The sequence below is a fragment of the Prionailurus viverrinus genome, chromosome D4, assembly GCF_022837055.1.
Source record: "Prionailurus viverrinus isolate Anna chromosome D4, UM_Priviv_1.0, whole genome shotgun sequence".
NCBI lineage: Eukaryota > Metazoa > Chordata > Mammalia > Carnivora > Felidae > Prionailurus > Prionailurus viverrinus.
This window is the reverse complement of record NC_062573.1, coordinates 1,784,857-1,802,441: the sequence shown is the minus strand read 5'-3', so window position 1 is coordinate 1,802,441 and position 17,585 is coordinate 1,784,857. Positions and strand designations below refer to the sequence as shown.

Below are 17,585 nucleotides of genomic sequence, written 5' to 3'. Positions count from 1 at the left end.
CTGGAGTCAGTATGTTCAGGAAAGGCTGGGCTGCACCAGGTAAGCAGATCCGTTCTGAGAGACTAGAGTATGCTGATGAGCATTATGGATCTCTCCAGAAAGGCAGTAGAGTCTGCAGGTCCCCACAGCCTGGTCATGGAACCCTTTCCTCGGAACGTCTTGGAATGGGATGGGGGTGAAGTTCTGAGGAACCATTTTGGGAAGTGCCAGACCCAGAGCATTCAGCTGGGCAGCTGAGTTTTCCATCCAGGAAAACTTTCTGAGCTGTGCCTGTAACCCCCAGGCCTTGCTATTCCTGAGACAGAAAAAGGACTCAGGCACAGTGCTGTCCGGTATCCAGGCAGATCACCAGGCGGTTGGTCCTCAGCCCCTCTTCTTGGGAAACTCAGATATCTTTCTGTCTGGAGCCGAAAGCCCCGGGAGTGAACTGCGATGTGCGCATGTGCCCTGTCTGGAGACCTTTCCACCCGGTGACTCCCAAGGGGCCCGAGACCTCCTCCCTCCTCCTCTCCGGCTGGCCCGCCTTAGTGCCAGCAGCCAGCCCAGGCAGAGAGCTGAGCCGAGGCACCTCCGGGTCCTGAGAGAGCTCACAGAGGCATTCGGCGGTGTGCAGTGACAGGTGTCCTTGTGGCTGCAGCCGGACCTTGGAGAGCCGGTGTCCCGGTCCACCCCAGAGGAGCAGCCTGGGGGAGGTGGAGCCCGTCTCTTGTGTATGCTGGCCAGGAGGTGAAGGGGCGCTCCCTGGAGGCTTCTGTCTAATGCCAGGCAGCTTCTCTGTGACCATTTGGGAGGAAGGAGGTGCTCATTTGGCCCCTGTCCTCACTAGGTGAGGCTTGTTCTAGCACTGGTGTCACTTGGGCCAGGAGGGAGGCGGTGATGGGGCCAGGCCAGGCCAACACAGAGCCTGGGGGGCCAGTGGGCAGGTAGCTGCCGCCTTCAGCGGGGCAGAGGGAAGGGAGTGGAGGGCTTACCGGGAACGGCGGGAGGGGCTGGTTCTTTGACGCTCCCAGGAGAGGGAGTCAGAAATAGCAGCAAAGCCCCAAGTCATACGGAGGCCCACAGGGTCAGAAAGCTGTTCGTCTGGCACTTCTGTGGAGCTCAGGGGCCCTGGGCCTGCTGACCCAGGAGAACAGACTCCTCCGGGGTTGGCCACTCTTCCGCGAGGCCGCCACGCTCATTGATCTGTGTTCCTTTTCCAGGCAGTAGTGAGAGCTCAGAGTTTAGTGAAGAGATGTCTTCAGGGCTGGAAAGGTGAGTGTGGCCTCAGCTCGGCCTCCCTCCCAGGGCGGCGCTCAGGGCTCCGGGCAGGGACCAGCCCCCACCCCTTCCGCCCCTCACTGGCTGCTCCTTGGGTCAGCTCGGGGCCCAGGGGCAGGCCCCCTCGGCGTGGGAGGTAGAAGAGCAGGATGGGCAGGGGGCAGGGGTCCCAGCCCATGCTCTGAGCAGCCCCACTCATCTTCCGGTCCAGAGCTAGCCCAGACGCCTGAGGCCAGTAGCTCTTCCTCAGGCCGAGCTGCAGGGGAGAACCTGCGAGCAGATTTGGTCTGAAATGTGGGTTCTTAAAACCAGACTCCTGAGATGGGCCTGGTGTGGAGATGGGCCCGTGGCTCCGCCTGGTGGGGTCTGAGAGTGTTACACCCGCAAGGCCTCGGCTTTGGGCTGACACCCGCCCCGCTGGGCACTGGTGACAGCGAGTGGATCCCAGCCCCGGGTTTGGCTCCCTGTGGTGAGCCCTTCTGCCCCGGGAGTGGGGCCTCCTGCTCGGGAAGCCACTCACCCCACACGCTGATGCTTTCTCTGCCGGGCACCAGGGGGGCCCCGGGAAGACAGAGATCCTGAGTGGGGAGCTCCCACGGCGGCGGCTCCGCCGGAAGTGAGGGGCGTCGTGGTGACTGGAGGTCTGAGGGGATGGCAGGGAGAAATCCACCGACACCGAATGCTACAGAGAGGCAGGTCCACACCGTCCTTCACAGTAGCCCCTCCACCAGCGTGCGGGGGCCCGTGCGCACAGAGGGACACACACACGCCCACACTTACACGCACAGTCTCCCACACGCGTGCGCACACACATGCATCCATACATGTGCTCTCGCATGTGTGGGTATATGTACACGTGTACGGTCACACACAGCTCACACACACACACACACACACACACACACACCTCACAGGGTCCTCACTCCTCATTCCTCCGGGGGTGCTGACGCCTCCTGTCTCACCACCCCCCACAATCATAAAACGGCCAGAGAGGAGGAGGTGAACCCACCCAGCGAGTCCTCACAGGGCAGAGAGATGTAAATGATAAGCCAGGAGTGACTTCCGTTGAGCATTCCCTGTGGGTCAGACGCTGTCTCGGCCCCACCGAATCCTCAAGCACTTCTGCACGGTGGTTATCCGTAGTGTCCCTGTTTTACACCTGTGGCCAGCGAGGCTCAGGGAGGTGAAGTGACTTGTCCGGCTTCCCGCTCCTCTGGTAGGGCAGAGCCGGCCCAGGTCCGCATCCTCCTGACCGCCGAGCCCACCTCTTCACTGCTATGCTCCCGGCCTGGTCCAGAGGGCCACTGTGACAGCTACAGGGACTGGCCCCACGTCAGTCAGTCGGTTGGTTGGTCCATCTGTCCTCGGGAAACCCTGGACGGAAGGCCACCAGCCCTCGGAACCTGCCCCCTCTGCCCTTGCTGTGGGACCTCTGGAGGGATGTTTGCTCTGTTCTTGCTTGGGTCGCTCGGGCGAATGGTCCCCGCTGCCCTCGCCCTGAGGCCGGCCCAGCAGTGGAGATGAGAACCAGACAGGGTCTAGGGCAGACTCCACATCTGATGAGCAAAATTTTGGCTTTTGTCAACATCAGTCAGGGGACTCCTAGGGAGACCCTGAGGAAGGGGGCTTACAGGCAAGCCAGTGTCCCCTGGCCACAGGCCAGTGAGGGGACACCGAGTGGGGAATGCAGTCATGGTGCCAGGATCCTAAATATCATCCAGACTTGAACTTATTCACTGGTTCGTTCATTCCCTCATTCACTCACTCATTCATTCATTGAGTAGCTGTTTATTAAGCCACTGCATCCTGCCAGGCACCCTGCTAGTCACTGAGGGCAGCAGGTGTGGATCCTAAGGAGCACCCATGACCCAGACTGGAGCCACCAGAAGGGAAGACAGTGAGAGAATTCCTGCCCCCGGGAGAGGATGCTGTACTTAATCAGTAGCGAACCCTGTAAGGTGCAGCATTTCTCTTTTTTCTCTTTCACTTAGAATTTGGCATTCGATTTCCCATCCATCATAATGTTCGTAGTAGGTGCTTTGGGGGCAGGACCTCCAGCAAGCGCCGGTCTCCCAGCTGGCTCAGCCAGGCAGATGCCCAGGCCTGGGAGCCCGCAGGGAGAACGTCCTGTTTCTCATTCTCTGGGGACCCAGCTCTGGGATCCTAGCCCGATGAAGGAGACAGGAGACCACTTGCTTTGGAAGGTGCCTGTGGGGCTGGGATGAGCCCTCCAGCGTGAGACCCACGCTGCACCCTGGCCTCCACCTCCTGCGGCCTGGCCTCCAGTCTGCTTTTCCATCCTGCACTAGCCTCTTTCCACGTCCACCGGAAAGAATCCGCTCCCTCAAATGCATGCGAGCATTTTAGACTTTGGTGAAGACCCGGATGGGAGAGTTGGAGAGGAGAGTCTGTCTCACGCTCTTTGAAAATCTTCATCAAACGCCACTCTTTTCCACACAGTTCAGTGGCCACAGTTCACTTTGCCAACGGGCCTCCCTTCTTCCTAACCTTCACCCACACCGTGCTCAGCCCCACTGGGTCCTCCCTTCACCCCCAGGCCACTTTGCTCCAGCTCTACAAAGGTGAGCAGATTCTCTCTTTCCCCGGAAGCCGGGGCCACGCTGCCTGGGCCCAGAGGCCGGTGTCTTCCCTAAAAGAACCTCCAGAACACTTTTCGGCTAAGTGGAGCTCCCCTTCTCGGAGACCCCACCAGTCCTGGCAGGTGTTGTAAGGACACAGCCTCCTCTACATCTTTGCACTCACGTGGGCCGAATCCACCTCGGAACCACACGCTGCCTGGGCCCAGAGGCCGGTGTCTTCCCTAAAAGAACCTCCAGAACACTTTTCGGCTAAGTGGAGCTCCCCTTCTCGGAGACCCCACCAGTCCTGGCAGGTGTTGTAAGGACACAGCCTCCTCTACATCTTTGCACTCACGTGGGCCGAATCCACCTCGGAACCACAGCCAATGGTGCAGGAGAGGGCCGGCCCCGCGCAGAGGAATGGGGTGTGAGAGAGGAAAGGCGCCTGGCTTCTCCAGTCCCCAGAGGCCAGGCCGGGGCAGGGGCAGTACTTTGCCCCTCAGCCCTGAAGCTCAGCGGCCACAACTTTCACCTGCTTTGTCCACCAGGCCCCTGGCCCTGGTGGCAAGCTTGACCCAGGCCAGGAAGAGAAGTGGAGCCAAAAACCAGCATGAAGGACAGGGAGGTCCCAGGCCAGTGGCCCCTCACCACCAACACACACCCCTCAATTGATTTAGAGGCACATTTTAAGCACCCTTTATGTCACCGTGGACAGGCAGCCAGCAGGGTTCCTGTTGTCTGACCGAGCATGGGTTCGTTTGGCCTTGTCTTGCAACTTTGCCTTCCCTGAGATCACACACGTGGACATTTCAGCCTGGTGGCCCAGAGGCCATCCTCGAGTGGCAGCCAGAGCCCAGGCGGCACCCAGCGCTGTCCTCAAGCGGCCAGCATTGAAAAGCATCCATGGTGGAGCCCGCAAGAGTCCTGGGGACCCTGTGCACTGCTCTCTGTGGGGGTGGGCCAGGCGGAGGGATGGCGCCCCCACTGACCCTGTTCTTGCTAGGACTGTGGAGCCAGGGCAGAGGGGGTGAAGGGGACTTCCCGCTTCTTCTCCCATCCTGCTGTCCCTGCATCTGCCTTCGCAAGGTCACAGGGCCTGGGGGCTGAGTAGGGGTGGGAACAGACCAGCCATGAGGTGGCCAGACCAGAGAGGGGCTAGTTTGGCTGTTCTAAAGACCCTCCCCTATTTGGGGGGCCCAGAACAACCAGAGGCCAGAGTCCCTGCGGAGGGGAGTGAGGATGGGCCCCCTCCTCTCTTAAGACTCTACCTCCTGTCCCAACCTGCAGTTTTCTGGCCTCAGTGTCCTGGGCTGAGGACAAAAATGGAAGGAGGGCCCCAGATCACACTTTGCTTTCCCAAGGAAAGAAGGCAGGTGGCCCCAAAAGGGCATTTTCACCATGTACATAATTAACTGGAAAGTAGGGACTATGGACTAGCCCTAGGCTAGCTTTGAGCAAACCCCAGGCCTCTCAGAAATTCAAGAGGGTACGGAATATTTTAGTCAGGCCCAGCAGTAAGAACTAAGAGGTGCTTCTTTTTATGCCTGATTTGGCAGTAAAGTAAGAATAAGAATATTAGCCTAAGAGTTGACAATTTTAGATGAAGTTTTTTAAAAGAGGAACAAAATGGGTGATAGAGGTATGTGTACCTACAAAAACACGTAATGTCCTTCATCTTGGTTCTCTCTGAGTCCTAGGGTCATCGAATGAATTTCTTTCCTTCATTTTTTCCCTCTCCAGATCTGCCACAGTGGGCACATGCCTTTTTTACACCCTGAAAAAAACTAACATTTAACTTTAAAAAAAAAAAAGATACAATCAGAAACATTTACTGATTGGTTTTGAAGACGTAACATGTGAAAAGTATGGCACAAAGTCATCGCGAACCCCTCGGCCATCTGTTTTCTCTAGTCCCACATTGGCAGTGTGTGGAAAGGGTACTCTCGCGTGAGAGGCGGGCCAGATGTTTTTTGAGTTTGAGTTGCCGTACTTTGATGCTTTTATGAGTTTCACTCAGTGTGTCCCTCTTGCCACAGGGGGTGGAAAGACGAGGAGGCAGAGGGGTCCTTGGGGGTCATAAGAGGAGAGTGTGACAGCCTCTGGGGGGCAGAGCTGTTTCTCCTTCCCAGGGAGGTGATGGATAGAGGGGAGCTAGTCAGAGCTTAGAGTCCAGCGGGGTGACCCAAGGCAGTCTGCGGGGTCAGGGGTGGTTTCCGGTAGAGGCGATGGTTAAGCAGAAGCCCCAGAACTTTGGTGAAGAGGACCACAGTGGGCCCTCGAGAGGGGTGGTGGGATCGGAGGAGGCTGCGAGGCCTGACTCATGTGCCAGGATGAGAAAGGAGGTGGCCCAGGGATGCTTGGTATGTCTCTTAAGAGTCACTGCGGGAGAGGTGGGCTCCATGATGCATCCTGGTCTCTAAAGTTCTTAGCGTACCTCTGCATTGAAATATCATGATCTGGCTTCCAGACACTGCCAGCAGCGCCGGGAGGGGCCTGAGATCAGGACTGCTTGCTCTCAGTGACCTTGGGCATGGCTCTCAACCTCTGGGCCTGAGGAGCCTCAGCTCTACAGCGAGGATACTCACAGGAAATACTTAGCACACAGGTGGAGTTGCTATGTTTGGGAACTTACTTGGATGCTTTCATGAGTTTCCTTCAGTCTGTCCCTCTTGCCAGCGAGCCAGTGATCCGGGGGTCTAAGACTGGATGGGGTGAAGAGGAGAGTCCCCAAATGGCGGTTCAGCCATCATGGGATGGATGAACTGCAATGAAGACGAGTGTCCACCAGCCCTGGTTGGCCTCCAGGGTGACACTGAACTGTGGGGAGGACCCCTTTAAGAGGGTGCTGCAGACGGTTGGCCCCGCAAGTGCTCCAGGGTGTCGAAGAGGTTAGGTGATGCAGTTTTTCCCTGCGTGAGGTTTACTTGTTCTTTTTAGCTGGTGGAATCTTCCAGCATCCTTAGGGAGACCCCAGGAAAGTAGGGTCATGGCAGCAGATTCCTAAGTCTGCCACCCCCAAACCAGTTTTTAAAGACACCCCATTCCCCTCCTGAGAAGATCAAAGGGCTCTGGCAGATTTTGCCAAGGTACAGAGGTGCCTCTTGAGCCCCAAACTGCAGTGTTTTGAGACAGGGAGGCAGTCCTGGAGGTGAGGGGTGCCTTTAACTGAAGTGCAACATGAGAGTGGCTGTTCACAGGGTGACTTTCACAGAGGGTCTCACCGCTTCATCTCACCTCCGTGGCTGAGGCCCAGGAATCCTCCAGGCCCGTGTCCCTCACCCACCCACCCCGTGGTCTGCTTCTCCCAGCCCCCGTCCATCTTGTTCTGTACCCCCATTCCGCTGCTCTGCCTCCTGGGGCAACCCAGTGGGACAATGTCCCAAGCTTCTGATTTCAGTTTCCCCCCAAAAATGACATCTCTTGCCTCACTTTCAGCAGCAGACACTGAAGTCTGGAAAATGAGGCTCCACCCAGGAGCTCAGACCCCTTTTAGAGAGAACGGCTGGCAGTGGTCCCTGGGCCTTTTGCTTGACCTCGTCCTGGGGCCCTGGCAGATGAGGGCCAGGCCGTGCCCACTAGCTGCTGTGGCTTCCCAGATAGCTGAGAACTTTCCGCCCACGACCTCTCTGCCCGGTACCTACAACCCCTCAGACTCAGGTCCTAGAAAATGGGAGGACTCTCCGTCTTGTATCAGTCCATCTCCGTGCACATCTGCCACAGTCCCCTCTCTCCCCGCAGACCGATTTCTAGACTTCTCAGCTCACAGAGGGGAAGACGGACACCTCACAGCTCCCAGGTTTACACGTTATACCTTCATCCAGCCACAGAGCCTCACTTTCTGTGTCTCAAATCTGGTTCTGAGTTGTCATGAGAGAAAATCTGATTGGCCTGGCTTGGGTCAAGTGTTGTTTTATCCACTCAGTACGAGTAGATAAACATGCAGTATGGATATGGCTCCTAGGGACCCACTCAGATCAGGGACATTGCCCAGAGAAGAGTGAGTGAGTGAGTGAGTGAGTGACTCATAGGCAGTAAAAGGCCTTTAGCAAGTACGGCTAGAAGGGATGTCCTAGGGCCCAGCAGAACGCAGACTGGCGACTTCCTCTCTGCAGATGAGGGTGGATCCTCAGCAAGAGGTTGGGATCGAGCTCTGGCCTAAGGGGATGGCTTCCCATTAAGGGTTTGTGGGTGCGGGTGGACGCTGTTGATGAACAGCATCTCCTGGGCCCTTCCATAGGCAGATGCCTGCCTCAAGGGGCTCTGCGCGCTTGGGACAGAAGAATGGGCGGAGAAGCCTACTTCTGCTAAGACAAGATTACTGAGGCCCCAGTGTAATTATGATCCAGGACTTCTCCTGTTCCCCAACCTCCTAAACCAGCTTAGGACATTTAATCCCCACGATACCACCTAATGTGTACCTAGAAAACTATTGCGGAGGAGAGGCCTTTCAGACCTGCCTTGGCTAATCTGAATTCTCATGATGCTGTTGCCCCAAGTGGGACCCTGGTTGCTTCTACCTCAATAGCGCTACCCGCTCTCCCTCTTCCTAGTGCTGTGACCTTGGGCAAGTTACTCCATCTCTCCAAGCCTCATATTCCTCATCTATAAAGTGGGGAGAAGAAGAGTGCTGCTTAACAGTGTTCCTGATTGTTAGGACAGAAAAATCACAGTGTGATTAGACAAGATAAGGAACAAATACTGCTTAGCACTTAGCACATTGCCTAGCACCCATCACCCCAATCATCTCCATCACCCCCACCATCCTCATCACCCTGATCATCTCCATCACCCCCACCATCCCATCACCTCGATCATCTCCATCACCCCCACCGTCCCCATCACCCCCATCACCCCGATTATCTCCATCATCCCCACCATCCCCAATCACCCCCACTGTCCCCATCACCCTGATCATCGCTCCCACCATCCCCATTACCCCGATCATTTCCATGATCCCCACCATCCCCATCACCCCCACCATCCCCATCACCCCGGTCATCTCCATCACCCCCACCATCCCCATCACCCTGATCATCTCCATCACCCCCACCATCCCCATCACCGTGATCATCCCTATCACCCCCACCATCCCCAGTCACCCCCACCGTCCCCATCACCCCGATCATCACCCCCACCATCCCCATCACCCCCATCACCCCGATCATCTCTATCACCCCCACCATCCCCAATCACCCCCACTGTCCCCATCACCCCGATCATCACCCCGATCATCTCCATCATCCCCACCATCCCCATCACCCCTATCATCCCATCATTCCACCATCTCCATCATCCCCATCATCCCCATCATCCTCATCAGTCCATCCTTATTATCACCATCATCCTTATCACTATCATCATCATCATCAACATCATCATCATCATCTTGCACACCACTTGGGACTGAAATGTTTTATTTGGTTGTCATCCTACATCTTCCCCAGACCAGACTTCCCGTGAGTAGGGTTGCTTCCTGCATCCCTCCTCCCCACCACTACCCAAGATCCACCCCTCAGAGGAGACTGTAAAATGGCTTTCCTGGAATACATTCCATTTAGCCACATTCTGCTCCAGCATCATGCCAGGAAAGTTGTCTGTGGTTCTGGAGTGGGAGCCATGTCAGTCCAAGAAAGTCCCTGATTTCTGAGTTCACCAGATACAATGCTCATTCATCCTGCATTTCTGTCCCTGAACATTCAAAATAACAAATCTTCTCAAAGCAGAGCAGTGATCAGATTGGTTCCAATGGCTGAAGATCCTAGCTCCTCTGTGCTGATTTTAGCCTGCCTGGGCCTGACCAGAATCACCCAACTATCACAACCCCCACTCCAGCGTACGGGGCTCATCTTGGGAGGAAGGGTGGCCACCACAACCCTAACTATTCTAAAAGCTGGCCTTGAAGAAAATTCACCACTACACTGCCCTTCAAGGCCAGGGTCACTCCCCCAGGCTCCAGGGAAGCAGACTCTGACTTCCCCCACTTGGAGGAGCTTGGCTGACATAAGCTGTCTACTCATACCAGAAAGCCAGACTCCCTTTGTTAATATTTGCATCTCCATCCCTAAATCCCTAATGACAGGCCAGTGGGGTGGGATGAGTGGCTTCACTTCCTTGAGCCTCAGGTTCCTCACTTGAGTCACGGTGGGAATAGCACCCTTCACAGAGTTGGGAGGAGCGGCGTGTCTCGTGGTAAGCAGTTGCCCTTCCGTGCCCATCAGCCAAAACCACCAGAAGGTTACTCCAGCGCGGAGACCAAGGGACAAGGGGCCTGGGAAGGGTCCTACCCAAGGAGATCTAGGGCCTAAGACTGTTGTGGCCATCCAGTCTCATGGACACCGACAAAGCCCGAACAGTGTGAGCTGTGGCAGAGACCTACATGGAGGGGTACCTCTGGGAGAGCACCCAGAAGCCACCCACATGGTGCCAGTTCCACACACAGAGCCAGTGCCTGTGGCAGAGCCCCAACACGTGACATCTGGGCCTCCCTGTGACCCTGAAGGATGTGGGAAGAGCTTGGGCTATACAACCAGACAGAACAGGGTCCAGTCCTGGTTTATTACGCTCAGGCCTCTGTCAAGTGTCTTCACATCATTGAGCCTCAGTTTCCCTATTCTGGGGAAGATAATGTGCTTAACTTAAACAAAGCTCCAATGAGATGGTGAGTGTAACAGCCTTGCACATATGAGCCCCCACTCACTAGTGATCTCCGTGCCCCCACACTCCCCCACCAGTCCAGTGCACCAGGGGGCACCCCGCGCCCTTAGAAAGAATGTGAAGAGAGGTTGCTTACAAGGCTAGGCTGGTTGGAAGATGTTGGTTTAAGGGTCTCCGTCAACAAGCGTCAGTCCTGCAGACATCTATTGAGTGTGCAGCCATGGATAGTCTCAGAAAGGAGAGCACGACAGAGGGAAGGTAGCAGTGGCAGCCACATCCCCCTGTTGGTGGAACTGCCAGTCACTGGGGACAGCCTGCTGTCATCACACATTTTCTTCGGGTACCAGGGCAAAAAGACCCACAAGATGAAAAGTGGAGAAGAAGAGGCCAGAGGACCCAGCTCTGGAAAGGGAGGCTCCATCTCCAACTCCAGACAGGTGGTGGTTCAGAGCAGGGTTCCAGATCAAGCGAGGAGACGTCTTCCTGGCACAAGGAATGTCATCGCAGAAAGGTTCACTGTCACACTCTGCCCCAATTCATAAGAAACCTCTGGTGGTGGCTGTGGAGGAAAGCAACCCTGGAGGCAGCCCGTAGCGAGCTCTCCCAGCAGCCCGCTTAAGCACGGGGTGGTAACATGTCACGGTGCCACACCCAGCTGTGAGGTACGCAGTAGTGTTCCCAGTAATGGTGAAAGTACTGAAGCTTTTCATAAGTGAGAGCAGATTCATCATGACCTGTAATGTCGCTCACTCACTGCGTTGCAAGCCTCTTTCTGAATGGAAGAGAGGGAGGAAACCGTCGGTCTGTGGGCTGGGAGTTGGGCCTGCCAGGGCCGCCTCTGTGCCACAGTTCATGGCGGGGGCAGGGGTGGGGTCAGCCTCTGACCATCATCTGTCACCAAGGGGTGGTGGGGAAAGGCTGAGATCCATTGCATTTGAGGACTTGAGGGGCCAAGCACATGCTGTGGCTCTTTACCTCCTGAAGAGGAGTAGCTGTTGGGCAGAAGGAGCAGGGTCTCAGAGCAGTTGGCCTAGAAGGCCTCAGACTCCCACGAGCCCTGAACTTGGGCCTCTGCACAGGAGACCCAAGATGCTCCTCAAGAACAGGTCCTTCTCAAGCGGAGGATGGAGGGGCAGCGAACAACGACACCCTCTCTTGGAGGAATCGGAGCTCACTTATGGTATGACGCACCTGCTGGAGTGAATGACGATGTCCCACGCCACCCCCAGGTGTCCAGAGCTGTGGGGCAGCACGTGGCAACCGAGGACGGGCAGTAGAGAATAGAGAGAATATTTGAAAAGGAAGTCTTCACCCCGTCTGACTATAAATTGGGTTACATCATTGTTTAGCCAATGGGCAAGGAATGCTACAGCCCAGGGAGAGACCATGCTGCAGGGGTGAGAAGGTTGAGGACCGAGTGGATACAAGAAGTCATTCTGCTGAAAGAGGAAAAGACGAAGAGAAGAAAAATGGAAGCCTCCCCCCAAATAGGTTAAGCTCCCTGCTTACTCTGGAAGCTGCACCTTCCTCTGCAAGGGCTCCCTGCTGGGGACTCCAGGAGGGAGAGGAGCTGAGAAGCTGGAGGGGTAGCCCACGGAGAGATTCCAGGCCCCCCCCCCAGGCCCAGCGTGCAAGACTGCCCACAATTCTGTCGCTGTGTGCGCCCTTTTCGCTGGGTTAGCCATGGAACATTTGGGCTTTCCTGCTTTTTTCTGTTAAATATGTCAGCTTCACATTGGGTAAGTGGGTGTGCCCTGATTTTAGTCACCCCCTGCCACTGGAAGAGGGGTAAACATTTAATTAGAAAGTTAAGGAAAGAATCACCTGGAGCCTTGGGAACTGGCCCTGAATGTGCCCCAGATGTGCCTGTAGCATGACGGAGGAGGTGTGGGAAGAGTTGAGGTTGAAGCTTCCCGAGCTAATGACCGCAGGGTCCGAGATACCCTCGCTTCCTCAGAGTATCTGGTTGTTCCGGGCTGTTGCTAAAAGTCCACCCTTTTCCTCTGAAGCAGGGGACGTCTCTATGCCACCCTGGGGCCCAACTGGCGCGTTCCAGTGCGGAATTCTCCCCGGACCCGGAGCTGCGTCTACAGGTATTCATTGATTGGTGTGTTCAGTTATTTGACGAACAGCTCTAGGCTGCTCGTTGGAGGCCACACACTGTGCTAGAGGTTGCTCATGGGACAGACGTGGCCTCTGCCTTGGCCCGGGACGCCGCTGCCACAGGAGAAACAGGCCTAACGGATAATCCCGGATGACTGATGGTCCCAGAGTGGAGGTGGGATGGAGCAAGGAAGGGCTCTCTGGAGAAATGACTGGAAGAGTGATAGGAATTAAGCAAATACAGGGAGGGGAGGTGTAGCGATAATAAGAGTGCCCCAAGCCGAAGCAAATGAAGGAGAGTCAGTGTTGTCAGAAATGAGAGGGGGAGGGGTGGAGATGAGGTTGGAGAGGTGGGACCGAGCAGGGTTGGGGGGAGGTGACAGACTGTGGCATGACCAGGTCATCCTGGCCAGAGGCATGGAGAGCTGGAGAGGGTGCAGGAGGAAGGCAGGAGGGGCCGCAAGGAGGCTGGGGCAGAGCATCAGGCAGTTGTCCGAAGGAAGAGCCAAGTTGGCCTAAGGGGGGGGGGGGGGGCAGGGGCGGGCAGGGTGACTGAGAGGTGTAGTCAGGCATATGTAGGACTTGGGATCAGGGCATCCTTGGGATTCAGTAGGTTGCAGGGGTGGAGGAGTAAGTGGAGAAACACCCCAGGTCCCTGGTTCAAGCCGCCAGGTGGACGGCGGTGTCATTCACACTCACGTGGAGAAAAAGCAGCTTGAGGAAAGGCGCCAAGTTGAGGGAGATGCCCATGGGAGGCGCCTGCCCAGTGAGTGAAGCCCAGGGGACAGGTCCCGGCCAGAGCTGCACTTAGCGGCCTTCACCTGTAGGTGGCGCCTGAAACCCTGCGGCCCTGGGGGAGAAGGGAGCCCTGAGGCAAAGGTGCAGGGCTGGTCAGCTGTCCTCCTCCCCGCTTCTCACTCCACCCCCACCTCCCCCACTGCTCCTCCAGGCTCCTGCCCCACAAGGAGGGGCTGCATAGGCCCCAGAGAAAGGTGGGAGCACAGGGGCAAGGCAGGAGGAAGCCACCGCAGAGCTCAGGACAGGGTGGCGGGTGCTGCTGGGTTATAGGGAGCTCGGTCACCAAACCTTGGGCCTTGCAGGCTCAGAAAGATGAGGGAGGTGAAAGTTTGCGGCTGTGGCCGCCCTGGCCCCTCTTCCTTCAAGCTGCCCTCGGCCTCAGGGCCCCTCCCTGGCCTTTTCTTGACAGCGTTGAGTTTCTGGCCTGGCGCAGGATCAGGGACTCTGCAGTGGGGACGTGGGAGGGAGAGGGTGCCTGACCCCAGCTCCTGCAGGGCGGCGTCTGACTGGTGGTCTCCCCTCAGCCCCACGGGCCCGTGCATCTGTACGCTGGGGAGCTCAGCCGCAGTGCCCACCATGGAGGGTCCTCTGAGGAGGAAAACTCTGCTCAAGGAAGGACGGAAGCCCGCGGTAAGTGCAGACAGCCCTCCATCCGGAGGCGGCCAGGGCATCGGTGAGGGCCCCGGGCTCCAGCCCTGGCTGTGCCACTGAATGGGCAAGGGCCTCAGTTCCCATATCTGTAAATTGGAATAAAATAGTGTCTGTGTCCTAGAGGACTCGGCAAGAAGGTCACATGCATGGCCGTGCACACAGCGTGCGGTGAGCCAGGGCTGTGATGAGGGCAAGTGGAAGCTGGCAGAGCCCTGGAGTTAGGTTGGTACTGCCCTCGAGAGGGTCAGCACAGCATTGGCATTCCATCTCAGCCAGAGCACCCCAGTGCGGGTATCATGGTTCTGCTGGGCGATGGCTGAGCATGTCTGGGTTTTAAAAATGTTTTTCCCTGGGGCGCCTGGGTGGCTCTATCAGTTGAGCGTCCGACTTCGGCTCAGGCCATGATCTCACAGTTCTGAGTTCGAGCCCCCACATCGTGTTCTCTGCTGTCAGTGTGGAGTCCGCTTCGGACCCTCTGTCTCCCTCTCTCTGCCCCTCCCCCTTTCAAAACTAAATAAACATTTAAAAAAATAAATAAAAATTTTTTAAAAGTAAAAAATAAAAATATTTTTCCCCAGGATATTCTTGGGCCCAAGTTACCTCAATACGTAGGAATTAAGCCTTGGCTCTTAACAAGCCTTAAACAAGCTAGGAAACGAAAGGCTCTCTGAGTAAAGGAGCCAGAGAGGGGAGGTAGGGCTTAGGGCTGAGGAGTTCGGAGGCACAGATGAGGAGGGTCTCCCTCCTCTAGGCCCTGGGTGGAAGTGACATTAGTGGGTGAGTGGCCAGGGAAGAGGTGAGGAGGTGAAGCCAGCACTGGCATTGGCTTGAGGCGGGGGGGGGGGGGGGGGCACCCTTCCACCCACGGGGCTGGGTCTGTAATCAGACAGGGAGGGGGGACTTCCCCACTACTTGCTGGGGTGTCACTCTGCCTCCCCTTCCTCTGTAGCTTTCCTCGTGGACCAGGTACTGGGTCATCCTCTCGGGATCCACCCTCCTGTACTACGGAGCCAAGTCCTTGCGGGGCACGGACAGAAAACACGTAAGTCCCATGAAAGGACTTTCCATGCTGGGACTTCATGTAGTATGACCTGCAGAGGAGGGGCGGAGGGAGGCAGGGGAGGTGGCAGGGGTGGGAAGGAACCTCGCCGGGCCCCCCAGCCTTCCTGGGGGAGACGATGCGGGGGAATGGAGGGCGTGGGCCTCCTGGTTACGCTGTTGTTCTTCCCCAGTATAAATCCACACCCGGCAAAAAGGTCTCCGTTGTGGGCTGGATGGTGCAGCTTCCTGATGACCCCGAGCACCCCGATATCTTCCAGCTGAATAACCCTGACAAAGGTAGGCAGCGGGCCCGGCGCCGGGTGCCCACCATTTCTCTCTACCCTGTTTTCCTCTCCTACTAAATGTACATTTTGAAACAGTAGGAACTTTGGGGGCTGCTGCTTTCCTTTTGCTTTAGGTTGTGATCAGAGGGTCCCCTCACTAGTCCATGAAAAAGCTGCTTAGATCGCAGTCAGTGTGTTCAGTGAGCAGTGGGCATGGCATGTGGCTCCAGGAACCCTTTTGTGGCCTCACCTGTGGCTACTGGGGCCCGCCACCTTTGGAGCTGTGGCCTCGGGGTCTTGGAATAAATAATATAACGCTGCATGAGGCAGGGACCACGTGGCTGGGAGGGTCTTAGGTCTTGGGAGATTTCAGGGATGCCCCTGACATCACCTGTGCTGTGAGACTCTCACAATATCCTAGTCCAAGGCCAAATCTGAGAAGAGCCTTTTTACAAAAGCCCCAACTTTACCTTGTCTGGCCATCTTCCATTTCCCTCCTGGTTCCACCCCTCCTCCATGACCATGTTGGGTAGAAGGAGAGGTTCTGGGCGCCATCTTGTCCAGGAGCGCTGCCTGCACTGGACATTCAGAATAGGCCACGCTCTGAAGGAAACGGAAATCAGAACCACAGTGAGATATCACCTCACACCAGTCAAATGGCTAAAATAAAAAAGACAAGAAATAACAAGTATTGGCAAGGATGTGGAGAAAAGGGAACATTTGTGCACTGCTGATGGGAATGTGAAAGGGTACGGCCACTGTGGAAAACAGTATGGAGGTTCCTCAAAAAATTAAAAATAGAAATACCATATGATCCAATAATTCCATTACTGGGTATTTACCCAAAGAAAATGAAGACACTAATTCAAAAAGAAATTCACCCCTATGTTTAAAGTTTATTGCATTATTTACAATAGCCAAGATATGGAAGCAACCTAAGTGTCCTTTGATAGATGAATGGATAAAGAAGGTGTCATTCACACACACACACACACACACACACCCCATAAAAATATTATGCAGCCATAAAAAAGGATGAGATCATGCCATTTGTGACAACATGGATGGACCGAAAGAGTATTACACTAAGTGAAATAAATCAGACTAAGACAAATACCATATGATTTCACTCATATGTGGAATCTAGAAGGAAAAAAAGCAGAATCAGACCTATAAATACAGAGGATGAACTGATAGGTGCCAGAGGGGAGAGAGGGGTAAGGGGTTGTCAAAATGGGTGAAGGGGAGTGGGAGACACAGGCTTCCAGTTACGGAATGAATAAGTTACAGGAATAAAAGCACAACATAAGGAATATAGTCAATGATATTTTAATAGTGTTGTGTGGTGATAGCTAATAACTACACTGTGGTGAGCACAGCATAATGTATAAACTCGTTGAAGCGCTTTGTTTTACAGCTTAAATTAATGTACCATTTTGTGTCAACTATACTCAAAAAAAACAAAAACAAAACAAAAAAACCAGAATGGGCCATGCTAATCTTCCTGGTGGCGCACGTCACATGACAAAACCCTGAAATGCCTGGGTGTTGGGTTCTAGCCAGGCAAAGTCGCTGGGATTATAAAGTCTCCGAGCATCTTCACATCCTCACAGGAATGTTCTAGTGCAAAGTTCGTGTACTTAAAAAGCACCTGAGGATCTTGTTAAAATTCAGATTTGGATTCAGCGGATCTGGGGTGGAGGCCAAGCTTCTGTATATCTAACAAGCTCCCAGGTAACAGCTGCTGCAGGAGACAGACCACACCGTGACTGGCAGGGTTCTAATGTCATTAGCTGGGCAGTAAAGGAGCACCAACCTCAAGGGGCCCAGGGGGCGGAGGAGAGAGGAGCCAAGTTCTCTGCTCCAGGTCTGAGCAACTGAATCCACACACAGTTAGACACACATCAGAGGGCATCCCAGGCTGGTTACCACGGGAATTTCTTCCTCAAGGCCCTGGGCCTGGATGAGAAGAGGTTTCTTGAGGAAGTAAAGGCTGTGTGCCTACATGAGCCTGACTTAAGGACCATATGGCCACAGGGACCACAGGCCACTCTTGGGCCTTAGCCCCCAGGAAAGCACTGTCCCCAAGCAGAGGGCAGTGTGACACAGAGGGTGGCCAGGGTCTGTGGATAAATCCAAAGGATCTGTGAACCTGAGTGGGAAAAAAATTACATCTTGGTTTTCTGTGGCCTCTCACGCCTTTATTGACGAGCATTAG

The 17,585-nt window shown here is 55.3% G+C and overlaps 1 protein-coding gene across 12 annotated transcripts in view; it reads left to right on the top strand.

Annotated features, from left to right (window-relative positions):
* Positions 1 to 17,585, top strand: part of RALGPS1 (Ral GEF with PH domain and SH3 binding motif 1) — a 276,302-nt gene that overhangs the window by 249,479 nt on the left and 9,238 nt on the right. For 9 of the 12 annotated variants that reach the window (XM_047829942.1, XM_047829936.1, XM_047829939.1 and 6 more), the window contains 5 exons: positions 1,200 to 1,251; positions 12,500 to 12,583; positions 13,916 to 14,021; positions 14,992 to 15,084; positions 15,275 to 15,380. In XM_047829942.1, the coding sequence (XP_047685898.1) occupies positions 1,200 to 1,251; positions 12,500 to 12,583; positions 13,916 to 14,021; positions 14,992 to 15,084; positions 15,275 to 15,380 (441 nt within the window). Of the gene's footprint in view, positions 1 to 1,199; positions 1,252 to 12,499; positions 12,584 to 13,915; positions 14,022 to 14,991; positions 15,085 to 15,274; positions 15,381 to 17,585 lie in introns of those variants that run through there. The other 3 variants (XM_047829938.1, XM_047829940.1, XM_047829941.1) reach the window with 3 other exon arrangements.